Raw genomic sequence first — 26,714 nt, forward strand, 5'->3', positions numbered from 1 at the left:
CGCGCCTGCCGCCAGCACCCGGGGCAGAGGCTCGGGGACCTAAACTAACTAACGCCGTGCTGGTGCAAACCCCCCCCCGGGAGCGGGGTTGCTGCCCCAGCGAAGGGGGGGGCACCCAACCGCTCGCCCTCGCTCCCTGCCCGGGCTGGGAGCGCTCCCGCGGCTGCTGGAGGGGGGGACACGCTCTTAAACCAGTCCCGAATATTCCCCCGCTTCTTTTCTTTTTTTTTTCCCTTCCCCTTTTTCTTTTTTTTCTGTTTTTCTTCCCCTTCCCTACACGTTTAGCTAATGTCCAGCTGCGTCCCACGGCCACCTTTACCGTATCCCCCCTTAACGCAGCCGGCGGCTCCGCGCCCCGCAGTCAGTGAACCCCCGAGCGCTCCGAAGCGGAGTTTTTATACGATGCTACAGGTGCGGCCGAGGGAGATAATAATTGCGTCTACAGCTTGTCTGTCCGGGGTGGTTTTTCTCCTCCTTCTCCCCAGAAATGTGGCGCCCTTTGGCCCCTCCAAATTGCCCAAAAGTGTACTTTTTCTCCCGCAGAAAGTTGGAAGGCGATTGTGGCTGTAGTTTCCCCGTCGCCCAGCAGACGGCACGGCAGCTCAAGCCTTCGGATGCACAACAGTCGAGCGGCTTTTTTTTTTTTGTCTTTAATTAAGCAGCCAGAGTTTTACCCAGCAATTTTTTTTTTATTATTATCATTATTATTTCATTCAACGAGAAGTCTAGCGATAGCACTAGCGAAGGGAGAGGGCTTGGCGTAGGCAGGGGGTAAAGAAACGCGGCGGGCAGCTGGGTTAAGCGCAGGTATGGCTGCAAACAGCGGAGCGGAGCAGCGCTTCCAAATTAATACAAATGAACTTGTGGCGCTTAGATCGTGTGAGGGGAAAAAAAAAAAAACCACACAACAACCCCCCCCCCCCCCCCAAACCAACCCCAGGACTATGGTGCTGCCGGGCTCTGGGGTTATTGCGGGGGTTTCAGGCTGAAATTGGCTCATCGGAGCGTGAATTAGGCAGGCGGCGCCGGGCAGGGGCTCGGGCCGGGCGGGCTCTGCCCGGGCTGCCCCGAGGTGCCACCGCGGGGTAGACCTGGCAGCCGCCGCGACTTTTGTCCCTGAAAGGCTCCTTTTGTGTGTGTGTGTGTGTGCCCCCCCCCCCCCTCCCCTCCGCCGGCGGAGCTGAAGGGACAGAAATCCCGGCCAGTAACTCATTTCCCAGTTAATTTTATTTTTAAAAAAATTTATAGCCGTGTTTAGAAAGTTTTAAGACAACCGTAAATTTTATTGGGAATATTTTATGAAGCCCTCCATTTAATTAATAAAAGACCCCCATAACTTCTGCAAACGTCAGGGCCGGCGGTGGGGAGGGAGCGGGCAGCCACCCCCATACACACACCCCCCCGCCGGCCGCCGGTCCGGCATCTCCCTCCCCGGGGCTGCCGGTGGCATCCCGGGCCCGAGCGGTTTTGGGGGGGTGCTGAGACCCCGAGCCGGCCCCGCCGCTCTTTGTGTCCTGAAGCGGGAGGCAGCAAGTGAACCCCGAAACTCCGGGGGCTGCGCTTCGTCCGCTCGCTTAAACCCCCTGCGCGTCACCCCCGTTTATTATCGCCCCCCCCCGCCGGGGTCTGCCCTTTAATGGGTCTTTAGGTGGGGGGTTCTTTCTGGTTTCCCACCTCTCTTTCAGCCGTTTTTCAGGCTCTGACTTTTGGGGTATCTCCGCACGTATCTCTCCCCCCCCCCCCCCCCCCTTATCTGAAGCATTCCTGGGTTATCTCTCGGCCGCCTTTCAAACCCTCTCCTGGGCGCTTCTCTCCCCGGGTTGTTCCTATTTCAAATTTCAGTATTAATGGGGAAAAAGCACGCTTGGGTGCTAATTCCTTCCCCCCCCCAAAATCCCGGCTGGGAAGGCAGCTATTAAACCCGGGGCTGTTCCCAGGTATGACTAATTCTTTCCTTAAGCCGGGAAATTCAGCCTGATTAAAAGCCTCATTTATTATCCGATAAGCAAATGGACCCAGATTCCACCTCGCGGAGGAGGCTCCCTTCCTCCCCAGACGCCTTTTTGGTATTTTTCTTTCTTTTTTCTTTTTTTTTTTTTTTTTGGCCTCAAATCGGCGGACCCCTCCGCGAAAGGCTTGGGTCGGGGCGGACGGGCCCGCGCAGCAGCGCGCAGCGCACCGCGCTCTTCTGCCCGGCCCGAGCGCCCACCAAACCCCTTCGCACTTGGCTTTTTATACACACACACACACCCCCCCTCCCCGGCTTTTCTCTTTCTTTCCACCGTGCGATGGGCAAATGGCAATAGATTCCTGCAAAAATAGGAAGTTTTAGTTAAAAAGAAAAAAGAGCCGCCTAAAAAGGCAGCGGGGCGAGATGCGCCGCCGCGCAGCCCGTCGCCCTCGGGAGGCGTTTACGGAGAACGCGCGGAACCGTCCGTTTACTTTTTCCCTTTTAATAGATGATTAATTGCTGCTCGGATTAGGTTTGGTGGGGTTTTTCCCCCCCCTTTTTTTTTTTTCCTCACCCCTTTTTTTTCCCCTTTTTACGGCCGGCGGAGAGGCGCGCAGCGCGGTTCTTCGCAGCAAACCCTGCGAGCAATAATAACTGTTTGCTAATTGTAAAGCCCTTATCCCGAATGAGGTTTGGGCAAACAATTAGCGGGGCTGTAATTACCCCCTAAAAGTGTTCCAGGCTGGGTTAATCTTCCCGAGGCCTGCGGGAACCGCTGGAAATGGGGGGTTGAGGGGGGGTTTGGGGTGCGGGGGGTAATTTTTTTTTAGGAGGGGAAGGGAAGAGGGATGGGGAAGGGAAGAGGGATGGGGAAGAGGGATGGGGAGAGGAGGAGGTGGCAGCTGGGGGAGTTCAGCTGCAGGTCCCGTCCCCCCCCGCACAAGGGACGCGGGGAATCGTTACCGAGCGCGGGTAAAGACATAGAGAGATCAACCCCACGCCCGTGGGTCGGGTCCCAGCGCGGACGCGCGGGGCGGGGGGGGGGTTAGTGTATGAAAATGGCTCTTACCTGAGAGGTCTTTATTTCCCCCGCCGGGATAAAAGGCCGGTCCCAGCGGAAAGGGGGCGGGGGGGGCATAGAAAGGGGTTTCCCCTGAAGTTTGAGACGTGGCCGGCGGGGGCCGAGCCCGCTGCCTGGCAGCGCCGGTAGCGGAGCGGCTTCCCCCCGGCCTCGGGGGTTTTACCGGAGTAACCCCCCACACACACACACCCCGCACCGCTGCACCGCGCTTCCCACCGGTTCTTCCCCCGCCCCGCCCCGGGCAGGAGATGCGGTGGGGCCGGGGCGGTTCTCCCCGTCGGGGCTCCGCGCAGCCCGGTCCACAGGTACGGGGAGGAAGGGAGCCGGTGAGATCTCGCCGGGGGATCTGCGGCGGGGAGGGGGGGGGGGGCTGTGCTTTTGGACGGCAGCGGACCCCCGGGCTACGCGGATGGCGGGGCCGGGGGTGGAGGGGGCACCGGCAGCTCCGAGGGGGCGCTCCCCGCGTAAGGCAGCGCGGCCGCGGAGCCCAACGCGGGGGGGGGGGGGCGCGTCGGGGCGCCCCGCGGGCAGCGGTCCCGCTGCCCGCGGGGCGCCCCGACGCGCTCCCCCCCCCCCCCGCCCCGCGCCTCGCCCCGCCCGCGGCGCGCCGGTCCGAGCCCCGCTTCCCGCCCGGACCAATGGGGGCGCGGCGCGGGGCGGCGCGGCGCTGATTGGTCGTCGGCGGCGCGGCGGCGGCGGCCGGGGGCCGGGTGAGCTCACTCGGCCGGCGGCCGCGGGGGGAGCCGCCGGTGGGGCGGGGGGAAGGCGGGCGGGGGAGAGGCCCCGGGGCGCTGCGCGGGCGCGGAGCGGGGCGGCGGCGCCGCCAGACAAAGGGGACGGGAGCGCCCCCACACCCATGGCGGGGGGGCACAGCGGCAGGGGAGGGGGTGGCGGAGGGCAGGGCCGGGAGGGGGCGGTGTAGCCAACACCACACCACCACCCCCCCACCACCCCCCCCCCAGCGGGGCGGCGGGGCGCGGGGCGGGCGGCGCGCCCCCCTGCGCCGGTGGCGGAGTTGCTGCCGCCCAGCGCATTGTGTAAGACGCGACCTGTTATGGCCACCACTACTTCCGGGTTCCCGCAGTCTGCTCCAGCCCGGCGCTGCGCTGCGCTCGCCGCGGCGGTGCGGCGGCGGACGCCCGGCAGCGCGCGGCCCGCGGCGGCGGCGGCAGCGCCGCGCCTCCCCCCCCCCCCTTCCTTCCCTCCCTCCCTCCCTCCTTCCCTCCCTCCCCTCCCCGCTGCCCTTCCTCCCCGCGCCCGCCCCGCGCGGCGCGGCGCTCCGCCCGGCACCCGCGCCCGCGCCCGGCCCGCCTCCGCCTCCGCCAGCCTCGCCCGGCGGCCGCGCAGGGGCAGAGCGAGCCGGCGGCGGCGAGGAATTAGGAGCGATCCGAGGAGGAGCGAAAAAAAGCCCCCACCACCATCATCATCATCATAATAACCATAATAAAAGGAGAGCCGGCGCGTTAGCGAGCCTTTTTAATTTTTAATTTTTCCCCCTCCTCTTCCTCCTTCTCCTCCTCCCTCGATTTTTAATTTTTTTATCTTTTTTTTTTTCTAAAGACCGATTTTTTTCTTCTTTTTTTTTTTTTTAAATTTTTTTGGGGGTGAGCGCGCTCGAAAACCCAACATTTGCGGTGTCCTGCGCGGTGGGAGCGCACGCAGCGGATCATCATCAGTCATTCACCACCTTGACAACCTCGCCTGTGATTGACAGCCGGAGTGGCAAAAAGCCATGAGACTTGGTAGTTGGGTTTGAGGGGCACTTTAAAAAAAAAAAAAAAAGAAAAAGAAAAAAAAAAAGAAAAGAAAACCAAAAAAAAAAAACCCAACCAACCCACCCTGATTTGGGGAAAAGGATATTTGCTTTCGCCCCGCTGCTGTCTTGGAAACCAGAGGGGAGAGAGAGAGAGAGACAGGGAGAGAGGAGAGAAAGAAAGGAAAAAGAAGGAAGGAAGGAGGGAGAGTTGATTTTTTTTCTTCTTCTTCTAATTTTTTTTTTTAACTCCTTTTTTAATGCTGAGTTACCGTATCGCTTCGCTGAGATCCAGCAAGCCGAAGATTTTACTCGATTGCTTTCATTGCTGGCGACGCTAAGGGATTTTTGCATTTTATTATTATTTTTCTTTTTTGGGGGGGGGGGCGAGGGGGGGGGAACTTCGCGTTTCTTTCTTTTCACACTGGCCTTAAAGAGGATATATTAGAAGTTGAAGTAGGAAGGGAGCAAGCAGGCCGATGGCGCAAAGGGTACGTATTAAAAAAAAAAAATGGATTTCAAATGTGAAATAATATTGAAACGTGGCTGACAGAGACACTGCGAAAAAAGTTTCTTTTTCTTTTTTTTTTTTTTTTTTTTTCCCCCCCTCCTCTTCACAGCAGAGGCACAACGCGGTGTCCCGGAGCCGGAGGATTTAGCAGTTGTACTTGTAGGCTTAAAACCTGTATATATTGATATTTTCCTGCTTCTTTTCCCTCCCCATCCCGGCTCTCGCAGGGGCAAGGCAAGCTTTCTAGACATTAATGACATGCAGGCATGTAAGTGACTGCGTCCGAGCCTCTGTGTTTGCTGGGTTTGGAGCTCTAGTCCTACCGATGTCTTTTTTAAACTCACCGGGGCTTGAAATATTGGACTGTGTGCATGTCTCGGAGCGGTTTGCTGTGCTAGTGATGATATCCCGCTGCACTCCGGGAGGAGAACTTCTAGCTGGGAGTAAACACAACTTTTTCTTTCTTTCTTTCTGTTTTTTTTTTTTCCCCTCCTTTTCCCCCCTCCCCCTTTTTTTTTTTTTTACATTCAGTCACTAAAGGTGCAGTGCAATGGGGGGGAAGAAAAAAAAAAAAAAGAAGCTTTTTTAAAAAGAAAGTCACTTTAATTTGAATTAGAGGTTAGCAGCATGCACTGCCATGTGTATTGTTGTTTCTATTTTGGTTGCGAGCTCCTGGTTTTTTTTTTCTTCCAACTGCCTCCTAAATTGAAGGGGTTTTTGTCTTTTTTTTTTTTTTTTTGGGGGGGGGCGGGGGAGAAATCCTCAGCCGGAGTCGGGCGAGCAGGGATTTGGGGAAGGGGAAAAGCCCTGGGAAGAAGTTTTCTTGCCTAATTTGCCTGCCGTCCCTCCGGGTGCTGCTTGGGAAAGTTCGTTCCTCTGCTGACAACTTGCCTTTTACTCCTTCGGTCCAAGCAAGTGTCAGGGATCTTTAAAAGTGTTTATTCACACCTTCGCTTTTAATAGATGAAAAGTGGCCGTTTCCCCCGCTTGCCTGGGAACCGCCTTAGCTTTCGCTCCTTAATCTTTAACAAAGAAAACCCTTTAAAAAAAAAAAAAAAAAAAAAAAAGAAGCAGGCATTCCCAAAATCCCGAGAGCCCGGGCAAACGTTTCCAGCTTTTCGTTTTTCGCCTGGAATTGCTGGAAACCCCCAAAATATTTTTTTTTTGGGGGGGGGGGAGGGTGGTTTTTGGGGCTTGCGCCGCCGCCGCCCTCCCCGCAGCCCGGCTGGGGTGGGTACCTGCCGCCCGTTCCGCGGCGGGAGAACGGGGCTCCCTCCGCCGCTTCCAGCCGCCGAGGGGGCTTTATATTTCACACCCCCCCCCTTTTTTATTATTTTATTTATTATGATGATTGTTATTTCTTTCCACACTCGGAGGATTTCGGGGCGTGCGGGCAGCCGGCCCCGCAGCAGCCCAACCCCGCTGCTCCCCGGCCCGGGGCGGTGTTTCCCTCCCCGGGACCGGCGGCTGCACCGAGGGTAGCGGCGGGGCGGGGGGGGGGGGGAGCACCGGCGGCGTGGAGCCGTGGAGGGGGACACGACAGCGGCTTCTCGCCGGGGCGGGGGGGTAGCCGGGAGCTGCCCCCCCCCCCCCCCTTCTCCTCCTCCTCCGCCGCGCCCCCCCTGACGCCTCTCCGCTCTCTCTGCCCCGCAGTACGACGAGCTGCCCCACTACGGCGGCATGGAGGGGGTGGGCATCCCCACCACCATGTACGGGGACCCCCACGGCGCCCGCCCCATGCAGCCCGTCCACCACCTCAACCACGGGCCGCCGCTCCACTCGCACCAGTACCCGCACGCTGCCCACGCCAACGCCATGCCCCCCGCCATGGGCGCCTCCGTCAACGACGCCCTCAAGAGAGATAAAGATGCCATCTACGGGTAGGTGCCGCGGAAAGCTCCGCGCAACCTGCGCGGGATGCGCCGGGGATGGAGGGGGGGGGGGGTGCGCGCGCGGGCCGGGGTGCCCCTGCGCGGGGTGGGGGAGCGCTGCGCGGAAAAGGGCCGTATTCTTCCTTAGGATGGTATTTTTGTTTGAAAAAAGGGGGGCTGGGGTCCCCCTGGCACGGGGGCCGCGGGGAATAGGGGCCGGGGTTTGCTGGCGGGGCGGCAGGCATCACCCTGGGGAGGAGGAGGAGGAAGAGGAGGAGGAGGAAGAAGAAAATAGTATTCCCAGGGCGCAACCTGCGCCGGGTGCTAAATCTCTGCAGGGAGTTTGGGAGCAGGGAGAGTCCGGAGCGCTTCGCCCAACTTTCCGCCTTGTTCGCCTCTCCTCGGGCTGCGGAGGAGAAAACTCCAGGGCTGCTTCTCCCAACTCCCCCCCCCTCCCTTTTCCCTTTTTTTTTTTTTTTTCCCCTTTTAATTTTTCCTTTTTTCCCCACTTTTCACCCCACAGCCCTGCGCGGTGGCGCGCAGCGCAGCGCCCAGACCATTGCGCTGGGAGCTACTGGGTGAGGATGGGCGGCGGATGCTTTTCAAAGGGATCTGCCCGCCCGGAGTTGGAAGGGAACTTTCAGAGCCTTTTAAAATCGCTCTCCAAACAGCGAGGGGAAAGGGGAAAAAAAAAAAATAAAAATAGAAAACCCCACCTAAAATCCCGTTGTTCGGTTTCTTTATCGGTTTAGCAGAAATCTGTGGGGTTGGTTAAAACTCAGCGGTGGATGGGACCCAAAAAAAAAAAAAAAAAAAAAAAGTATGAAGCCTTGGGAAAAAAAAAAATGAACTCCCTGTTATAAATATACATATAGACGCGTGCGTGTGCCCACGCTGATTTATTTATTTAAATTATTAAAGGGCCGAGGGAGGCAGATGCACACGCAGCCCTTTCTCCCGGGGAGGCTGTGAGAGCCGGGAGAGCCCACAGCACCTGGATCCCCCCGCGGGCCGGGGCTGGGGGGGCTTTGGGGGCTTTAAAAATCAGTTTTTCATTTGGAAAGGGCTTGTTTCTTTTTCTGGGGTTGGGTGGTGTGGTTTGTTGTTTTTTTTTTTTTTCCCCCTTCGCTCCCAGCGAGTCGTCCAGCGGAAAATGGGAATTAAAAGCGTGAGAGGCAGAAGTGTCCGTCCAGAAATTTTCATTTCTTCTTCTTCTTTTCTTTTATTTTTTTTTTTTTTCCTAAAGAGAAGGAAAGTTCATTCAAAATGGCTGCTGGAACCGGCTTGGGTTTTATTCTTAGCTTGTCCCGAGGTCGTCTGAACAGCCTCTGCGGCCGGAGGACGCCACAAGGCCGGGGAGATGCGGGGCTGCGGCGGGCGGGGGGGGCCGGAGCCCCCCCGGGTGGGTGCCCCCCTCCCCGCACCCGCCGCTGCGGGACTAACGATTATTGTGTTCGCTTTTTTTTTTCTTTCTTTCTTTCTTTTTTTTTTTTTTCTCGTTGTTTCGTTCTGATATTGTCTCTTTTTTTTCCCCCCCTCTGTGTGTGTGACTCTTGTATTTTCTTTCAGACACCCCCTGTTCCCTCTTTTAGCACTGATTTTTGAGAAATGTGAATTAGCTACATGCACACCCAGGGAGCCCGGGGTAGCGGGAGGCGATGTTTGCTCCTCGGAGTCTTTCAATGAAGACATAGCAGTGTTCGCCAAACAGGTCAGCAAAACCGGGTTGAAAGAGTAAAAAAAAAAAAAAAAAAAAATAAAATGGGGGGGAAAAAAAAAAATGGGAACGAGAAAAACAAGTCTCGGCTGAGATAAAGATGCGCGTTTCTCCCTCCCCCCTCTCCTACTGCAAGAGGCCAAAAAAAAAAAACCACCACCCAAACCCCAAACGCAAAAGAATCGGGAAATCTCGGCCTTTACCACCCCCCTAAAGAAACGCGGGAATGGGGGTGGGCTGCGCGCAGGCGGGAGTTGCGCTGCGCGGCCGCGGGAGCCGGGCCGGGGCTGTGCGCGGGAAGCCGCGCAGGTATTTTTCGGTGTATTTGGTTCACTTGTTCAAGCCTTTGGCTGGCGCGGAAGCTTGCATAATGGACCCGACGGTGTAATGAAGCAAGAAATAATAACGTCTGCTCTTCCCCCCCCCCGCTTCCACATTTCAAATGTGTTTTATTATTAATTTTTTTTTTTTTATTCCCCCCCTCCCTTTCTTATCTTTAGATCCGAGCAGAGAAACCCCTCTTCTCCTCTAATCCTGAACTGGATAACTTGGTAAGAGTTAACCCCCCTTCCTCCCCTCCCCTCCCCACCCCGCCACCCTCCCTCCCCTTCCCATTTCTTATTTTCTTATTTTGTTTTTAAACTTCTCTGTCTTTGGGAGAGGTGAAAGTGAAAATGTCTCACGTGGCTTTTGGGGAAGAAGAATAATAATAATAAATAACATAATAACAACAATTATTATTATTATTATTATTATATGATGATGTTTTTTGTAATTACGAGTAAATACGGTGCGGGAATTGCGGGGAAGGAACAAAACCAAATCAATCCCTAAGGATGGCCACCAGGAAAGGCCCACGGCGGGGCAGGTTGCGGGCTCCGTGGGCAGCCCGCCGGCCCCCCAGGAGCGTGGGTTTATCCACGCTGCAGCCCCCCCGCCTCCACGCACCTTTTAAGCAGCCCGATGGGAAAGGGAGAGGATTGCTGGGGCTCACCCAAAACGAGGGCTTTTCTCTCCTTCCTCTGCGTTTGCTGTTTTTTTTTTTTCCTTAAGGATAAAGAATTCCGCCCCCCCCCGCAAAGCGAGGAGGCAGCCGTGGTGTTTAGAGGGTTGTTTTGTATTTTTTCTTTAAAAAAAGAAATGTTTATGATCCGTAGAATTCAGTCGCTTCGTTGCAATAGGGATTTTTTTTTTTTTTTTGGTTAACTCTCGCTCGCTTCTCGTTAAACAGCGCACAAAGCCACCGCTATTAAGTTTTAGTGTTATTGCCATAAATCAAAACAACTTTTTATTTACTACTAGAGAAAAGTCGAGCTACGGAGCGCGGCAGGGGCGGCTGGGGGAAATAGCCCCAAATCCAGGAATGAGCTAAATATTGGTGTCGTTTCTATCTTTGCAGATGATTCAAGCCATACAAGTATTAAGGTTTCATCTGTTGGAATTAGAGAAGGTAATTTTTGTCTCTCTCTCCCTCTCTTCCTCCTCCGTTTCAGTACTGCTGAAGTTCAGGCTTCTGGTAAATTTGCATAAATGTCTTTCTTTCTGGTAATTAGTGTCAAGACCAATCTTGGCGTCCATTTCTCTTCGCAGTTTAATTACAATTTCAGCCTCTAAACCCGGGCTCTCGAACGCCCAGGCCTTGTGTTCATTGTAATACTTTGCTGCCTTTGTATAAATAGTTGCAGTTCTGCGGTGCCGCAGATGAGACTCGCAACGGTTGGTTCAGCCAAGCCCCTGAAAGGCTGATTTTTGAAAAAAAAAATATATAAAATTCCATTTTTTTCTTGGTGCTGGTGGGGAAGAGCCTTCGGTTGGAGGGAGCCGGGATGGGGAATTTATTTCTTTTATTATTTATTTTTTTTTTTTAAGAGCCATCTGCAGGTCAGGCTCAGGGCACGGATTGTCCTGTAACATTTTGCAGAGACAAAGCAGAGTTGATAGTTGTGTCTGTCTCTTGTTCCTGGGAATATTGTACACCTCCGAGCAGAAGAAAGAGATTGCAGCCTAAATGCAGGGTTGTGGGGTTGGTTTTTTTTTTTTTTTTTTTTACTGGCTATTTTAGAAATCTTAGGAGGGAGAATGCTAATTTCTAAGAAGGCGGTGTCATCCGAGCTCACGTTAAATTGGAAGCGCGCTCTGGTTTCCTGAGGATTTTTTACGTGTCATTGATAGCTGGCCTAGAAGAGAATTCCCTTTCTCCTAAAAATAAACATTTTGAGAGGTTTTTAAATAGTTGAAAAGTTTCTCGGGAGCCTCAGCCACTTTATCTAACCGTAACTGGCAGGTTGCTCTCGCTCTGCCCGAAATGGATTAAAATCTGCCCATTAATAGAGGCGGCTCAGGTACAAGTCTATCGGGGCGACTGGGGGTCCAGGGCAGGGATGCCTCCGATGGCTTTCAGCCCCGTGCATCGAGATTTCTTTCCCTTTTCCTTTAAATCCCCTTTTTTTTTTTTTCTTCCCCTGTCCTCATACCCCTTTGGAAAGGGTTTATGATGAAATAACTGGATGAAATTAAATAGTTTACCTTAAATGTCACCCATGCAGGTCACCTCTCTAATGGCCACAGCTCCGGGAGCAGATGAATTTAACACGGGTGTTGAATATGTTGTAGCCTGTGAATCATCTTGTCACTGTCAATTTTCTGGGATATCTCTATTTTGCGAGAAAAGAAAGTTATTCCTAATTCTGGATGCGTCTAGAGGTCTCGGGGGGATAATTGCAGTGTGTTTCCCCTGTTTAGGACTTTTGATGTCACAGGGGTGAAGGGGGGAGACTGGTTGCACTTGTCAATTGTACTTATGTATCCTTGATTATATTTTCTTCCCTTTTTTTTTTTCCTTTTCCTCTTTTCCCCCCCTCCCCCCTTTTTTTTTTTTTTTAACCTCTGTCACAATGTAGGTACACGAATTATGTGACAATTTCTGCCACCGGTATATTAGCTGTTTGAAAGGAAAAATGCCTATCGATTTGGTCATAGACGATAGAGAGGGCGGATCAAAATCGGACAGTGAAGACATAACAAGATCAGCAAATCTCACAGATCAGGTATGAGCTCGCCAACCCCGCACACGCGGAAATTTGTATGCAGATCGCTCGCTGGGTCACTACGCCTCCTTTTATTATTTGCATATGATTAAGTCCCTTTTAGATAAATTTCCATCGAAATGAAAATTTTTGAATAATGTGGCTATTATTGCTTCATTAAGGCTTGCTCCCGGATTCGACCTGGCGAGATGAGCTTGTAAAAGCATCGCCTGCAAACTCGACCTGTTTCTTGTCGCTTTTAATTTCGGTCTTTATTTTATTTACCCTTTCCAATAATAGAAGTGCTAGCCGTGAATCGCTGGCTTCTCGGTGGCTTAGGAAAGGAAGGGCTGGAGCCGTTTAGCAAAATAATAATAAAATCCGAGATAGGTGGTCCGGGGAGGACAGAGAGGGTTTGAAATCTAGCAAATACTGGCTATTTTCTTCCCCTCTCTACGGTTCATTAGTCCGTCTTGTCAGTTTTCCTTGGCCGAATGCTTTTAGACTTCAGTGAACATTGCTTTGTGCACGCCTGCCTGCTGCAAACGCGCCCATTTTATTTTATTGAAGAGGGGGAGGAAAAAAATAAAAGAGGCGAAAATAAAACGGGGCGCAGGTTTTAAATGATTTTCCTCCCTCTTTCAAGTTTTCACCCCCTCTTTTTTTTTTTTTTTTTTGGCTGTTTTTTTAAAGCAAGCCCCAGCCCAGCCCCGGGCCATGCAGCCCTGCCAGCCTGTGGCGGTGTCCAGGTTTTCCCCGGGATGGCTCAGCCCCCCCGCACCGGCTGCGGCCGCGGTGGGGAGCGGGGAGCGCTCGGGGAAGCGGCCGCGGGCGCCGGGCCGGGGCTCCTCGCCCCTCGACGGCAGCCTTTGGGGCGGCTTCGGGGGGCGGCCGGAGCCTGGCTCGAGCTCCCGGGTGGGGGAAGTGGCTGAGATTTGGGTAAGAAGTGCGGGTTTTCTTTCCCCCGGCCGCCTTGCTGTCGCTCAAGCCGGGGGGGAGCAGCGCTCGGCGCGCACGACCCCCCCACTGAAGCCCCCCCCGAGTTATTTCTTCTCCGTGGTAAAGGCGGCGGTGGGAGCCGTCAGCTCCCGCCTCGGGAGGGTCCCTTTTGTTCGGGCAAGGCGCACTCGAGCGGGCAGGAGTTCTCCTTTCGCCCTTCCCGCCGGCCGGGATACGCCGGGATACGGTCCGGGCGCCGCCGACCAGGTGCCCTGCGCCTGCGGCACCCCCCGCGCCGGCTCCCGGCCGCGGGCGAGCGGGCTGCCGGGGGAGCCGTCCCGGGGGGGCGGCAGGCTGGGAGGAAGGCAATGAACTTTTTGAAAGGGGGTTTTGGGGATATATGCGGGTTTGGGGGGGGTGTGTGTTTGCTTTCCCATCCTAATTTTGCTGCGAAGGGGAAAAGCTTGGCGGGGCGGGCGGAGGGTGGTGCGCAGGGGAGGATGCTCCGGGGGAGGATGCTCCGAGGGGTCCCGGGGAGGATGCTCCGGGGGACCCCGGGGAGGATGCTCCGAGGGGTCCCGGGAGGATGCTCCGAGGGGTCCCGGGAGGATGCTCCGAGGGGACCCCGGGGAGGATGCTCCGAGGGGTCCCGGGAGGATGCTCCGAGAGGTCCCGGGAGGATGCTCCGGGGGACACCCGGGAGGATGCTCCGGGGGTCCCGGGAGGATGCTCCGAGGGGACCCCGGGGAGGATGCTCCGGGGGACCCGGGGAGGATGCTCTGAGAGGTCCCGGGAGGATGCTCCGAGAGGTCCCGGGAGGATGCTCCGGGGGACCCCGGGGAGGATGGTGCCCAACGCCTTAAAGCGAGGGGAGCCCTCCAGTGAGGGTCGAGCGGAGGGAAGCTGGGCTCGCTGCTGTTGAATAAAAATTGTAATCCAACAAGTCTAACTAGAAAATGGGTTTCTAAAAGCTCTGGAGTGCTGGGTACATAAAGCTATTTGAGCAAATTACAAGAATCGCTCAGGGGCACGAATGAAATCAACACTTTAATTGCCTCCAAAATGAAGATTTATACCCCATTTTCCCAACGAATCATTATTTTATTAAAGTGAAAGCTAAAGAAATGAAGCTATAGTTTTGGGGTTGGCGGGGGGGAGGGGGTCGTGTGTGTCCGTACCTCTTCCCCCCCCCCCCCCTTTTTTTCGCCCGGAGCGCGGATATTGCGCGCCCGGCGCCGGTCCCTCTCCCTCTGCGCGGGGTTGGCCGCGCACCGCCGCGGGGCTCAGCCCCGCGCCTCCGGCTTGCGCGGGTGCTGCGCCAGCCGCGGTCACCGCTACCCCTCCGCACCCGCGGAGCTGCGCGGGGAGCCGGGCTTTGCTTCTCTCCCCGCGCCGTCGAAGGGAAAAGGCGTAAAAATGCGCTTTCCCCCCTTCCCTCTCCCCCCCCCCCCCCCACCCGCCCGACGGGTAAAACCCGCGGAGGGCAAGCGGGCGGCACACAGGCGGCCCGCGGATGTTGCGCGGGGTGGGGTGGGGGGGTTTACCGGGGGATGCGGTGCCCCGGCGGTCGGATAACAGGGCGTCGGGTGCTTGTCGCCGGGGCGGCTAACGAGGGTGTCCCTCCGCGGGGCGCGGTGATGGCTGCGCGGGTGCGCAGGGCCGGGCGGGCTGGCCCCCAGCCTGCCCACGGGTGCGCTCCTGAGAGCAGGGAAAGAGTAAGTGTGTAAAGGCTTTTATTATGGATTTAATTGCGTTTTCTTATATTGTGGTGGTAAAGGTTACAGTTAACAGGGTTGGGGTTTTTTTTTTTTAATTTATTGGTTTTTCCCCCTATTTATTCTTTCCTTCTAGGCCCCTCAGTGCCAGTGCCTTTAAGTCCCTCGGTGAATGGAAAGCAATGACACTAATGCCAGGTTTTGCAAAGCCAAGCCCCGTCCCACTAAGCCGTGTTGGCCGATTTAACCAGCTCGGTGGCAATAGGTCACCCAAATCACATCCTTCTCCCCCCGGGCAGCACCCCGCTGCCTGCCGGGGTGGGACCCGCGGAGCTCGGCTGCACCGTTACGGCTCCAGAAGCACAAGGCAGGAGTTTGGGGGTTTTGCTGGGAATAATTGAACTCGAGCTCAACCAGGCCTTGGGGCTTTCAAAACCCGAGCCTGAAGGATGGCGCCCATCCTCAAAGTTTCAAAATAAACCGTTTTGTTTTTTTTATTTTTAAATCATTAGCTTTTCAAACATTTGCGTGTTTAAATTTTTAAATGTTTGTGGGAGCCCGGAAAGTTTTAAAACACAGCTGTTGCGTGATGTGGCTGGGAAAACTCCCTCCGATTAAAAAAAACCCAAACCAACCCAAAGACGCTCTGTAGCCAGACAGCAGAAATTCGGTTTCTTAGGTAATCCTAAACTATTACCATGGGGCTGTTTTCTTGAAGCTGCATCACCTTGGCACCCAAGGTGCTCTAGTCCAAACGGTGACATTCCCCTACAAGAGCGTGTCTACAGAAAACCTTTAGAAAGCCCTTTAAGGAAAACACGGTATGGAGTAGCCAGCGCGTTGAAATGAAGTGCATTAGCAGCGTAAGATAGCTTTTATAGAGACAAACCGGTCTTTTCCTACCTCAAATAAACTTTTTGAGCAAATCCACAGTAGTATTACTTGACAAAAATTATCATTTAATAACACGCAAGGCAGTTACGCGCGCAGAAACTTTTAAAGGCAAATCGGCAACGAGCCAAATTCCTATAGGGACTAGGAGGGAAATGATCAAAAAATGAACATGAAATAAGACTTCCTGTAAGAAGGTCCATAATTCAACATTATTTGACTCCACTGTCAGGGAAATTGTTGAAGGATAGTAAACCGATACTAGAGCCTCAGTCGTTTTTGTTACAGTCTTAAATGTTTGCAACTGTGGCGTTTTAGATGGCCTTTCCTGGGTGATACTATATCTCATATATATATATGTATATAATAAAGCAACGCTTCTATTTATGTTGCAATAGATTTTTCTTTTTTAATGCCTGCAGTTGCAGAGTTTCTCTGAACAAAATGCGGAGAGACAGCAGCTTTTTTTTAAAATGGCAAAATTACTTAAAATGTATTCTTTACAAAGAAAGAATCGTAAACTGGAGCGCAATATATAGCGTATCTGGAGGTGGATGGCTCGTTTAGGGCATCGACCAGTTATGACTAGACTAACTTTCCCAAATACTTCAAATATATTAGCTATACCTCGCAGCCAATACAAAAATAATGCCTTGGGGGGGAGAAAAAACATTACTGAGAGAAATACTGTTTTACTTGGCGACTTCTTCGCAGGTATTTTCGAACCATGTATGGTTTTAAGTGGGGGGAAGCTAAGAATATTACTGCCTTCGCTATATGTACTCCCATATTGGAGGAAGAGGCATCAAAATAATAGCGGCGGTGCAGAGGGTGCGAGGTAGAATTCATTTCTGCATAATAAAAGGGTTGCAGCCAAGTAGGACTCTAAGGAGGACCGATAAAATCACATTTAGAAGACTCAAAATTTAATTTTCTTCCTTTGACTTTACGCCACCTTGAGCCAGTGACTCCTTTTCTGTTTGTTTCGGGGGAATTTCTTTTTTGCCGTGATGTTTAGGAGCCGTTATCGTGCCCGAGTTTGGCAGACTATTTCATGAAAAGGTACAACACGTTGTTTTATATTTGGAACTGTTATCATCCGAAACACTGTGGCTGGAGTTGTATCAGCAAAATAAGGTTTTCTTTGCTCTCCTGTTTCTTTAAGCGAGTAAATGCGTTGTTAAGTAGGTGTGAGATCGAGTATATTTTCTTTAATTTATGATTTCATTTCAGTTCAAGAATCTTTGTTGGTTTTGGGGTTATTTAAAAATCATGCAAGAGCCCAAACGTACCCGTCCTTACAGCTGGGTATAATATTTGCTGCCTTCCATAAGTTGCGTGCTCAGGCCTAACTCCCCTGTAAAGTTTTTCATACCGAAGTTACCTTTTCTCGCAAAGGATAGTTTAATTCCCTCATTTTTTTTGCGTCCTTTTCAATATCAAGCCTGACAGAGCTGAGTTTAAACCCCAGGTAAACCCAGAACTCGTCCTAAACGTTTGCGAGCGTATCCCGAGGCGTTCCCGTAAGCGGGGGCTCGCGGCGTCTTTGCCGTGCGGACTGTTCTTTCGGGGCGATTTGGAGGTTTGCAAGGAAGTTGTGAAAAAAAAAAGAGGTTTACTTTAAGTTCAGGCTTTACGGTTGCGGCTTTGAGCCGTCCCTGGCTGCTCGTCCGCAGGTGGCAATAAAGGTAATGGGCTCCGCACGCGGAAGGGTTACTGCAGCCCGGAGTGGGCAATGTTAGCACTTAAAAAAAATCAGATTCTATCGCGCTCAATCAAAATGAGTAAGCGTAGGTCGTGCTGATAAATACTGCTTTAAAAAGCAGCGAAAAGCTAGCACAGCTTCTTTAAATTAGGGACTCTTTTTGTTGTTGTTGTTGTTGTTCGGCATTTCTGCGTTTGGGGTTTTTTTTTGGTCACGTGAGTGTGCAGTTAGGAGCTATCTTGTGTAATCTAAACAAACTGAAGAAAATAAAGAGGAGGGTTGTTTCGAACCGGTCGTTAAAATTTTTGAAGCTTTCTGGAATCGTTTCCCAGCGGGGGTTGCGTGGGAGAAGGAGAAACCGGGGTGCGCTGCGGTGTCACCCCGTGTCCCCGGCGTGTTACCTCCCTCTCCTGGTGCTCGGAGCGGGCTTTGACCCCGCACGGCAAATTTGGAAATTAGTCTTTGTATTTGTGTTTTTTCCTGCAGTCGCAGCAATATTTGGCTAACAAGCGCATGTTCTGTGTTTTGCCTTGTTTGAGTGTATTTCTGTCCCTGATTAACGGCCCCGTATCAAACCCACCGCTGATATTCTGTACCGTGACTTACAGACAACACACCGGCTGTTGGTTCAGCTCTTCTTTGGCGTGCTTAGTGTGGTTGCCTTTTCCCTTTTACTACCTTCAAAAGGAAAAAAAAAGAGATGTAACCCAGCCTCGGAGCGTAGGTGAGAGCAGAATCCCTGCAGGCCGGTGTCCTCGGGACCCCTTTATTTAATTTAGGTGAGATCCCTGGAAAGCTTCAGCCCCTCTGCGGCGATGACGGGGGTCTGGTCTCTGTTAGCGAGGGGGCTGCTGGCACGGGGGATCCCCATCGCCTCTGCGAGCCCAACACGTTGAGTTGCCTCGTTGGTTGTTGCCGTCGCGGCCTCGTTTGTTTATTTTCAGGCGTATAAATCGGAGGGGTGAAGAGCAACCCGGCGGTTTTTAGGCTTAGGTGGGTCGTTGCGTGAACCAAAGGCGATAGCGCAGGCGGTGAGTGGTTTCTGGGGGTTATTGGATGTTGGAAAAGGGGGTTTGAGATTCATCGGTAGACGTCTGGGCAAGTGTTCAAAATTGAAACGTCGATGAGTTGAATTTAAAAAAACCAATAATCAGAGTTTGTCCTGAATGCAAAGGGCCCGCTTGCAGTTTAAAAAAAAACAAAAAGAGATTTAGAAGTTATAATACAGAGACTGCCCTTTCCTTGCTAACTTGCAGGGCGTGGGAAATGTAGGACGGAAAGAAATGGATTTGCGCCCAAATTTGGCCGTTCTTACTTTTGCCGGCGGCAGGACGGGCTGCCGAAAGTCATGGTGGCTTCTCCTTTTGCAAGTGGCTTCTTGTTTTCCAAGCGTCTTCAAACCCAGGCCAGGCGCCCCGTTGAAGAAATGTTGGTACCCCCCCTCCCCACGCTGTCGGAGGTTGTACGTTAGTCATCCGTGAGTTTTGGGGATCAATAAAGGGATAACTGTGAAAGGCAATGGCCCGTAACGCGCGGGGAGTGAGCTGGGTTGATCTAATGGTTCCCACCAGGCCTCAAAACTCGATGAATCTCTGGGTTTGTCCACACAAGGACACTCAGGAGAGGTAAGACAAATTGATTGGGTGTAAAATTAAAGTGCATTAGTTAAAGTGCATTGGACTATTGTGTGGATGCTCTCATTCAGAAGTAAAGTGGCCTTAGTTCACTTTAGCCTAATCCCCTTTGGAGTAGGCCACTTTTCTTTTGAATGAGAACATCCACATTAACTTTTAGTTAATTCGTCTTTCCCGAGCGTCCTGGCGGCCTCGTGCCCGCCGCTCTGGAGAGGTTCGGCCGGCCGGGCGCGGGCTCCCCGCCAGCTTTAGGTAAGCTTTGCATTCGGCATATTCACCTCCGCAGCGGCACTTAACCGCCGGCGTCCGTCGTCGCCCCGGCCGGGGCTGCGGAGAGCAGGAGGGCTCCGCGCCCTCCTCTCGGTCCGCTCCCGCAGCTCAAGGGCGATATTGTTTTTAACGCTGCCTGGGGAAAAAATACCGGGAAGTGCCAGGGATTTGGGGCTGGATTCGGCCGAGGTGGCACGGACAAGCGCTCAGCCGGACGGGGAGGCAGGGCGGGAGCTGCCTGCACCCCATCCCGGGGGTGCTGCGGTCTGGGGGTCGCCTTTCCCAGGTGAATATGGCATTGGGCCCCCCCCGGTATCAGTCCTCCCCCCCGTAACCTGAGCGTTTTGTTTTGCGATGGCGGTTTGCTGTCCTGATGCGCTCCCTGCCTAGGTAGTTTCTTCCACGTCCACTGATAAGGAAGTTTTTTAAAGACAGCGAGGAAATGGAGATTAACTCTTTTCAGCTGATATTTCCAACCATAAAACCGAGGGTTGAAAATTAACTTGTAGGAGAACTAATTTATCTGGCGAAAAAAATACTGGTAAGATAGTTTTGGAAGCTGTTTTATATTCTTGCTTGGAGTTCACTGAGCTGGAGTTTTTCTCAGAGGTGTTTTCGGGTGTCTTCGAGCGCTTATAAGTAACCTATTTATTTGCTTTTCACTGGCTGAGCCGTGTGTGCAAATGCTGCGCCGTGTCACACTCCTGCCGTTGCCCGTTCCATTCATAATAAAATTTACAAGGCTTCTTGCGTTCGTAAGCAATTTGCTATTGGAGCCTTTCCTAGAAATACAGAATTCTATTTCACCAAAGTATTGTCTTTCCTCTTCAATCAGGGCCGAGGTGAGCTATTTTCTCAAGGACTCTCCAGGCATCTATATGATATTCCCACTTGGGCAGATTATCTCCAAACCTGCGATACTTACCCCTCCGTCCTGAAGGGCCATCGCAGCAAATTAAAATTCTCTTACGAGCGTCACCGGGCTTTGAATTTGGCCAGCTAATTTTATTTGCCGTTTGGCTTTTTCGTTTTCCTTTTTTTTTTTTTTTTTAATGTCAAGCAAATACGCATCCAGACCCTCTTTGCCGAAATAAACAGGCCAACAATAAGAGGGGTAATTCTTCATGGGCTTAAAAGAACTGCCTGTTTTAACTTCAGAAATACGGACCAAGAGGAAAGCAACAGCTGATGCCATCACAGGCAGCGCACTGTATTCAAACAGCTGTACAAAATGAAAAGCTGCGGTATTAATCCTGCCATTCACAGTTTATTTAAGTTTTTCAAGCTTCTCTCGTATGGGCATGGCATCAATGCCTAATTATGCTTCCATTAGGGTTACTGGGCCCTTAATACAGAAAATTATTGTATTTCAAATTTGGAAAGCTGCACCGATGTAATCTAAGATTCTTGCAGCTGGCACACGTTCAGGGAAGGCAAACTTTACCTTGTAATTTTCTTTTCATTCATTTGGTCTTTAGGTTTTGGTCCGGTTTTGTTCTTACCGAGAAGGTCAGATGATCGCTCGGTGTTTTTAACGCCGGCTTTAAACAGCTCCATTTAAGGCTGCGTAGCTCTGGGGAAGAGAGGGGAAGAGCAGATTAAAAGCTCCGCGGCTTTCTCCGTCCCATTTGCCGGGGTGCGGGGCTACGGCCCTCTGTGCAAATAGAAATGGTAGAAACGAATGGCTGAATCCTGGCACGCAAGGAGTTTTGTCTCATCGGCGTTTTACCTTGCCCTGAACCAGGGCAGGCTCTGTCAGCGCAAGCTATGGTTTATCCGTGGACGTGAAAGTCTTGACCCCTCGCTTGGCTCTCCCTGTGCTACCCATCGCGTCGGGGTGGGGTGTGCAGAGATGTCCCTGGTCTCAGGTGGGATATCACCTCCTTGCTGATGCTCGGCAGCGACCCGAGGCGCATGCTCTCGCATGCGCGGTGACTGCTTGCCAAGACTTGGCTTAACCTGGCGAGCTAAGTATTAACTGGGGCCAGCCCCTTGCTAGAAACCCTCCCGGGAGGGCACGGATGCTGTAGGAAGGAGAAGTGCTGGGGACTCAGTTAGGTGGCACTTTGGTTTTAGGCTTGAGCCAGTGCAGAGAACCCCTCTGCTCCTCGGGGCGCAGGCACAGGGACGCGCCGCGCCACGGTGGCCTTGGCCCCCGAGCTCCTCCGCTCACCCCTGCGCCACGGAGGTACCTTGCATAGGTAGTCGGCCAGATTTTTTGATGAGGGGAGTGTCCCCGGGACTTGCAATGTATAAAATTTCTCTTGCGTACTGTTGCGCAGGGTTATGGGGGAGTAGTTCTGCTACATCCCGGACGCTGCTGCGTTTCGGTGACGGGTGCAGCCGTATCACCGCGAGGTCGCTTGAAGTCACAACTTGGCTCTCTCCTTCGCTCGTGTTCACGCAGGCTTCTTGGGCAGCGCCGGACACGAACAGGGGCTCCGCGGCTGAGTGACGCCACTGGGCGTCACCGCGGCGGGAGGGTGACGGTGACGGGGAGAGAAGCCTTTCAAGCACGCGGGCGAGTCGGCGGCAGGCAGCTTCCCGGCGCTGCTCGCTGTTTGCAGGGATGCTCGGGATGAGGTGCTCAGTGTTTGCACAGATGCTTAGGAAGAGGTGCCAGGAGCACGCTGCCCACGCATGCCGGAGGCAGCGTGGCTGCCGTGCTCGAGCCGTTCCCTCCTTTGCCCCTCTCTGCCCGGCGGATTTTGCAGCTGTGTTACCCCAGGAAGCTCCTGGCCCTCCTCCCTCTTGCGCAAACCAGTTTTACGAGCGTGGCTTCCACCTACTAGGGCAGCGTCGTCGTGCTTTTCCCGTGTCCGTGAGGCCTGTGGCAGTGCTTTGTGGCACGGTTTTGTAGAAAAAGTATGGTATGTACGAATGCGTCTTGCTACATTCGTATAACCCCTGTGAGGGATCTCTTTTTTATTACTCTTTTTCCGTAAAGCCAGAGCGAGGGTATGCACATGACTAGTATGCGCAGGGAGGATTAATTTTATTCTAAAACGCCCGCGTGTGCGTCGAGCCGGGGTTTGGCCCGCAGTGAGAAGCGTTTGGGAGATCCCTTTGGGTGAGGACTGATGGAGCGATGCTGGAGGGGCAGGGGTGGGGAACGCCGCTGTGCTGACGGCACGAGGCGGGAGGGGAGATGCGGATGCTCTTCCCAGGTCTGTCGCTGAGGTTTTGGGGCGAGATGATTAGTTGCTCGTGAGCTGAGATTTTCTGCTTCTTCTCCCTCATCATCAGGTAGGGTTGATACCTTAATTTATATGTGGTATAGTGAAAGCAAGGTACAGGAGATATATAAGAATAAGAAGTGATATGTTAAAGTAATTAATTATTTCACTCTGTGGATAGTTTAAAGAAAATAGTGTAAAGCAAGCAAAACATTTCTGTTTGGTGTCACGGGGAAGCACTATGCTGAATCGCAAGGCCGACGGTGGAAGTTGCTCTTGGTGGCTTTGTGCTTTGGTTTTGGCCCCTTCTGCTATCTTCCGCGTAATTACCACTTTTAAAACGCGTTCAAAGGAGGGAGGGGATAAACTTAAACACTGGATGGAGTAAGTAGCAGTGCCGCCAGTGACTTCGGCAGAAGCAGCAGAGCTGCGGGGCTGACTGGAAGCATTGTGGGGTGGTGGACTATCTGCCCGTCCCGAGGCTCGGGTCCACGTGGGGCCATGCCGTGAGCCCTACGCTGCTACGAGCCCCGCTGGGTACTCCAAAACCTCCCGGGGAGGCGCGGCGAGGCCACAGGCACCTCTCAGCCCAACTTTTTCGGGTGACCCTGGCAGCCAGGCGTGCTTCCAAGCCATCCCTCAATGAGCGGGTAGAGGCGTTGGGGAGCCACGGCCACCTCAGCCTGGCGAACCACCCCCGGAGCTCGCCGTCCTCCGGCTCCCGCAGCCCGGGCTCGGCGTGTTTTGTGGCCGCCGGCTCGCTGGCGTGTGGCTCGCAGAGCCAAGCCGCTCGGCCGCTTCTGCCTCCGCTGCAGATTCGGCTTGTTGTGAAATGGTAGAAAGTGGAGGAGCCGATCTGCGGAAGGGTTTGGCCATGAGCGTTGGAAAATGTGAATCACGGGGATTCCAGTTTTAAGCCTTCTGGAGATAACGGGCAGCACGTACCAGAGTGCGTGACTTGCAGAGAGCCTTAAAAAACAAGGCGGCGCCCTCGAGATTAAGCAAAAGCTTTATAATCAGGAACACATTTTATACCCAGCGCAGCCTTTGCAGGTATCGCATCCATTCAGACGGAAAGGTGTAGCTGGAGCGAAGCTAATTATACCGCAATTTAATTTTAGTGTTGAACAACACTCCGAGGCGAGCGGGCTCTTGAATCCTGCTAACAATGCGCCGTAATCAAAATACGCTGACTCCGAATGGCGTCTGTTGTCAGTTAGCTAAAAAGACCATTTGATAGTTGTGACATACGCTCGGCGTTTTTGCTTGCGATGGAACTGAAACGAAGTATGGCTGTTGCAGAGCGAGGGCTGTGTGTGCGCCTTCCCTCCCCAAGAAGCCCCGGTTGGGCTGGTGGGATGAAGGGCTGCTGGAAGTCGGAGCCTGAATTAAGCGCATTGTAAAAAAATCGGCGGCGGGTGCCCCGACGGGTTAATTTTGTCTTCCCAAAAGATACCACCCCCAAAAATCTGTAAGGGGAGCGCTTAGAGATGTGGTTTTTGCTGTAAGTAAACCCTCGCTGTCTGCCTGAGCCCAGATGTTCAGGGCGAAGCGCAGATCTCTCTGAAACACCGACTCCCGCCGAGGCTGCCTGCTGGGCCCCTGCTAGGGGAGAAGGGAGAGGGCTGGGAGAGGTTGAGCGCTCCCTCTCGCCCCAAATCTGCCCGGGAAAGGTTGGGTTCGGGACCTCAGCCAGCCGTCTGACAGCCTGCACCGTCGCAGTCGGACCTGGGCGTCTGGCAGATCCCCCTTCTAAATGACTTCTAACACGTAAACGCAATAAAAGGAAGGGACGGCAGACGCTCGTTCTCTGGCTAAGTGGCGAGGCATTTTTCCTGTTTACACCTTTGGAGGAATCATTACATGAAATATTGAAGAGGAAACTCTTATTTGTCTCTGAAGGCCGTTTTCCTGGTCTAGAAAGACGCGGAAAATACTCCAGTCCTATTAAATTCGGTAGGAGCCAAGGAGGACTGACACACCTCAAGGCCTTGCACACCAGCCTTCAGGACGTACCGGTGTCATTTGGGGCCAACTTTGTGCGTGTTTCTGCACGGCGTTAGACTTCAAAAAATCTACGTGGAGCAGTGATTTTATCTCCCCTGACCCCGAAGCTGTGTTTCCTTGTGTCAAGAAAGGGACGGGGATTAATGCTATCTAGCGATACGGCTCTTATCAAGGGGAGGAGACAGGTTTACAATGCGGGGTTGCTCTAAATAGAAAGTACTAGTCAATGTTTGTTGTGTGGGAGACAAAAACCCTGCATCACCATCAGCCGGCTCGGTTAACCTGGCTGGGCAGGCGGTGTTTGCTGTTGAGCTGAGATAAAAAAATGAGGAATGGAGTAAGGTCAATCAAATGTAAGGCACGCTGTGATTGAGACCGTTGCTGCTCAGGCTTCATGGGTGTCCATCACGGCTGCCACGTGCAGCAACCACCGATGCAAGGAGTAAAACCTAAGATCTAAACCTTCTGCTACCCAAAAGAAGTTTGCTTTTGTTATTGCCAGAGGTCTTTTTGAGCGGCTCCGGAGTCCCCTCTCGGACAGAAAGTCCGGCTGCCCATGCTGTCGCCCGCAGAGGGACTTTGGAGATGGTTCGATTGCAGTACGCAGGTTTGATTTCAGCGCGTGCAGAAGGTGGTGGGACCGTGCTTCTGGCAGAATGCAGCCCAGGCTGGGGGGGCTCTGCGTAGCTGTGAACACGCACACCCCCGTGTGCACACAAAGACCCACAAGTGGGTTTTTTCGAAAGTCTTGCCGCTGCAGAACTGACGGGGCCTTGGTGCCTCCTGGAAGAGAAGAGCTGTGGTTTTTCCCCTTCCTTTTTGTCTTTATGTCCCACCCAGTCTGATGATCTCCATTTCTTTCGCCTTTATTTTTTGTGGTTTATGCTTGCTGCTTCTAATTATTCTTTTTCCTTTGGAAAGCGCTATCACCCTGTCCTTTTGCACTCGTGTTTTCTTTTCCATTCAGCCCGTTTAGGACTCTCAGGCCCTTTCCTCTCCTCTCCCTGCCATACCCTCTTCTCCTCCCTGCTCCGAGGGTACGGGGTGGATCGGAAAGCTCTGCTGTGTTAGGGGTACCTACGTGGGTACACAGCCGGTGTCGTGCTGCACGAAGATGTTCGCTCCTTCGCTGAACGCGGGTGGGTTCAGCAGTGAATCGCGATAGCGGGGCTAATGGAGAGAGCTAGCGTTGTCTGGTGGATGTTGGTTTGATGATCTTCGCACGGTGCAATGTTGTGCCTCTGGTCCCTTCAGGTGAAATCCTGGCCGTGTGAAAATCAGTGGCAAAAGTCCTGTTTCTTTCCAGTTTTCCGTCCTCTGTGGTATTCGCATTGATACCCGCTCTCATTTCCTTTTATCTGTTTGTCTCAGAAACTGTCCTATGTTGCATGCATAAAGACAGCTTATCTCTTATTTTACCTACGCGGCTGCAAAGAGTCAGAGAAGTGTCTTTTACCCTCATGTGAAATAAGGGGAAACTAAAGATAGAAAGCTTACGACTTTTCTGGGACTAGGAAGGGAATCCAGGTCAGAGCCGAGACTTCCACGCAGAATTTCTTAGTTTGACGGGCCGTGCCGCCTCTGACGCTGCACAGGTTTCCATCTGTGCCAGGGTCGCCCTCGCTGTGCTGCTTAGTCGCAGGCAGAGTTATCGCCTGTCTGTCATTGCAACGACCTTATTTCTGTAGACTTGGAGCACCCACTTTTCCATCCGAACCCAATGTTTGTGCCTTCGTTGCTGTTCTGTTAAAAATAAATCGCCTCCCAATCGCGGTTGCATGAAGCGGATTACGGAAGAGTTATTGGCACTGAAAAGCATCTGTTTTGCCGCATTTTGAGGTTCCTGCACGTATCATTTATTCTGACCCCCTTGGTTTTGGTTGTATTGCGCGCGATGTCCCCACGTGGCTTTGGCGGGCTGGAAGTGGGATCGCTGGCTGCCGGCTGGCAGCCTCGGTTAGCCCCACGAGGAGATGTTCAGACGGCAAAGTCACGAGTGGGTCCTCTCAGAAAATCAGGGTGGTCACGACCGTGGATTTCATGGTCCCCGAAATTCCGCACTTGACAGAGATTGGAATAAACAATGTATGTGTGTGGAATCTAGGAAATACATGGCGTTGTATTTGTAACATTAACAAAGAATATTTTTAATCCTGCTTACCGGTTGGTATTTTTCAAGGTTTTCTTCCCAGTTAAGAGAGAATTCAAAAACTTTCTTTTATGCTGGATGGGGACCAGGCTACCTGAGGATTATGACTAGTCATGCCCTCCAGAAGTGAAGTGGGATAAGGCTTGTGGACTGCGAAGACCATGTCGGTCTATCATGTAGCTCTAGCTTCAGCATCGATACTATGGATTATACGCTTAAGGTATTGAGCGGCCGTATTGAATGTTTTGAGTGAGGCTGGGGATGTCAGGACAGCCAACGAGCAGAAGGATAAACTATGCAAAAAGTAAATCCGTGCTA

General features: G+C 53.0%; 1 protein-coding gene across 3 annotated transcripts in view; it reads left to right on the plus strand.

Annotated features, from left to right (window-relative positions):
* Window positions 1-5,264: 5,264 nt before the first annotated feature.
* MEIS1 (Meis homeobox 1) overlaps window positions 5,265-26,714 on the plus strand; it is a 109,852-nt gene continuing 88,402 nt past the window's right edge. For all 3 annotated transcript variants that reach the window (XM_059828610.1, XM_059828611.1, XM_059828612.1), the window contains exons 1-6: window positions 5,265-5,276; window positions 6,950-7,176; window positions 8,737-8,878; window positions 9,385-9,435; window positions 10,284-10,334; window positions 11,785-11,931. In XM_059828610.1, the coding sequence (XP_059684593.1) occupies window positions 5,265-5,276; window positions 6,950-7,176; window positions 8,737-8,878; window positions 9,385-9,435; window positions 10,284-10,334; window positions 11,785-11,931 (630 nt within the window). The remainder of the gene's footprint in view (window positions 5,277-6,949; window positions 7,177-8,736; window positions 8,879-9,384; window positions 9,436-10,283; window positions 10,335-11,784; window positions 11,932-26,714) is intronic.

The sequence above is a fragment of the Gavia stellata genome, chromosome 23 (assembly GCF_030936135.1).
Source record: "Gavia stellata isolate bGavSte3 chromosome 23, bGavSte3.hap2, whole genome shotgun sequence".
Classification (NCBI taxonomy): Eukaryota; Metazoa; Chordata; class Aves; order Gaviiformes; family Gaviidae; genus Gavia; species Gavia stellata.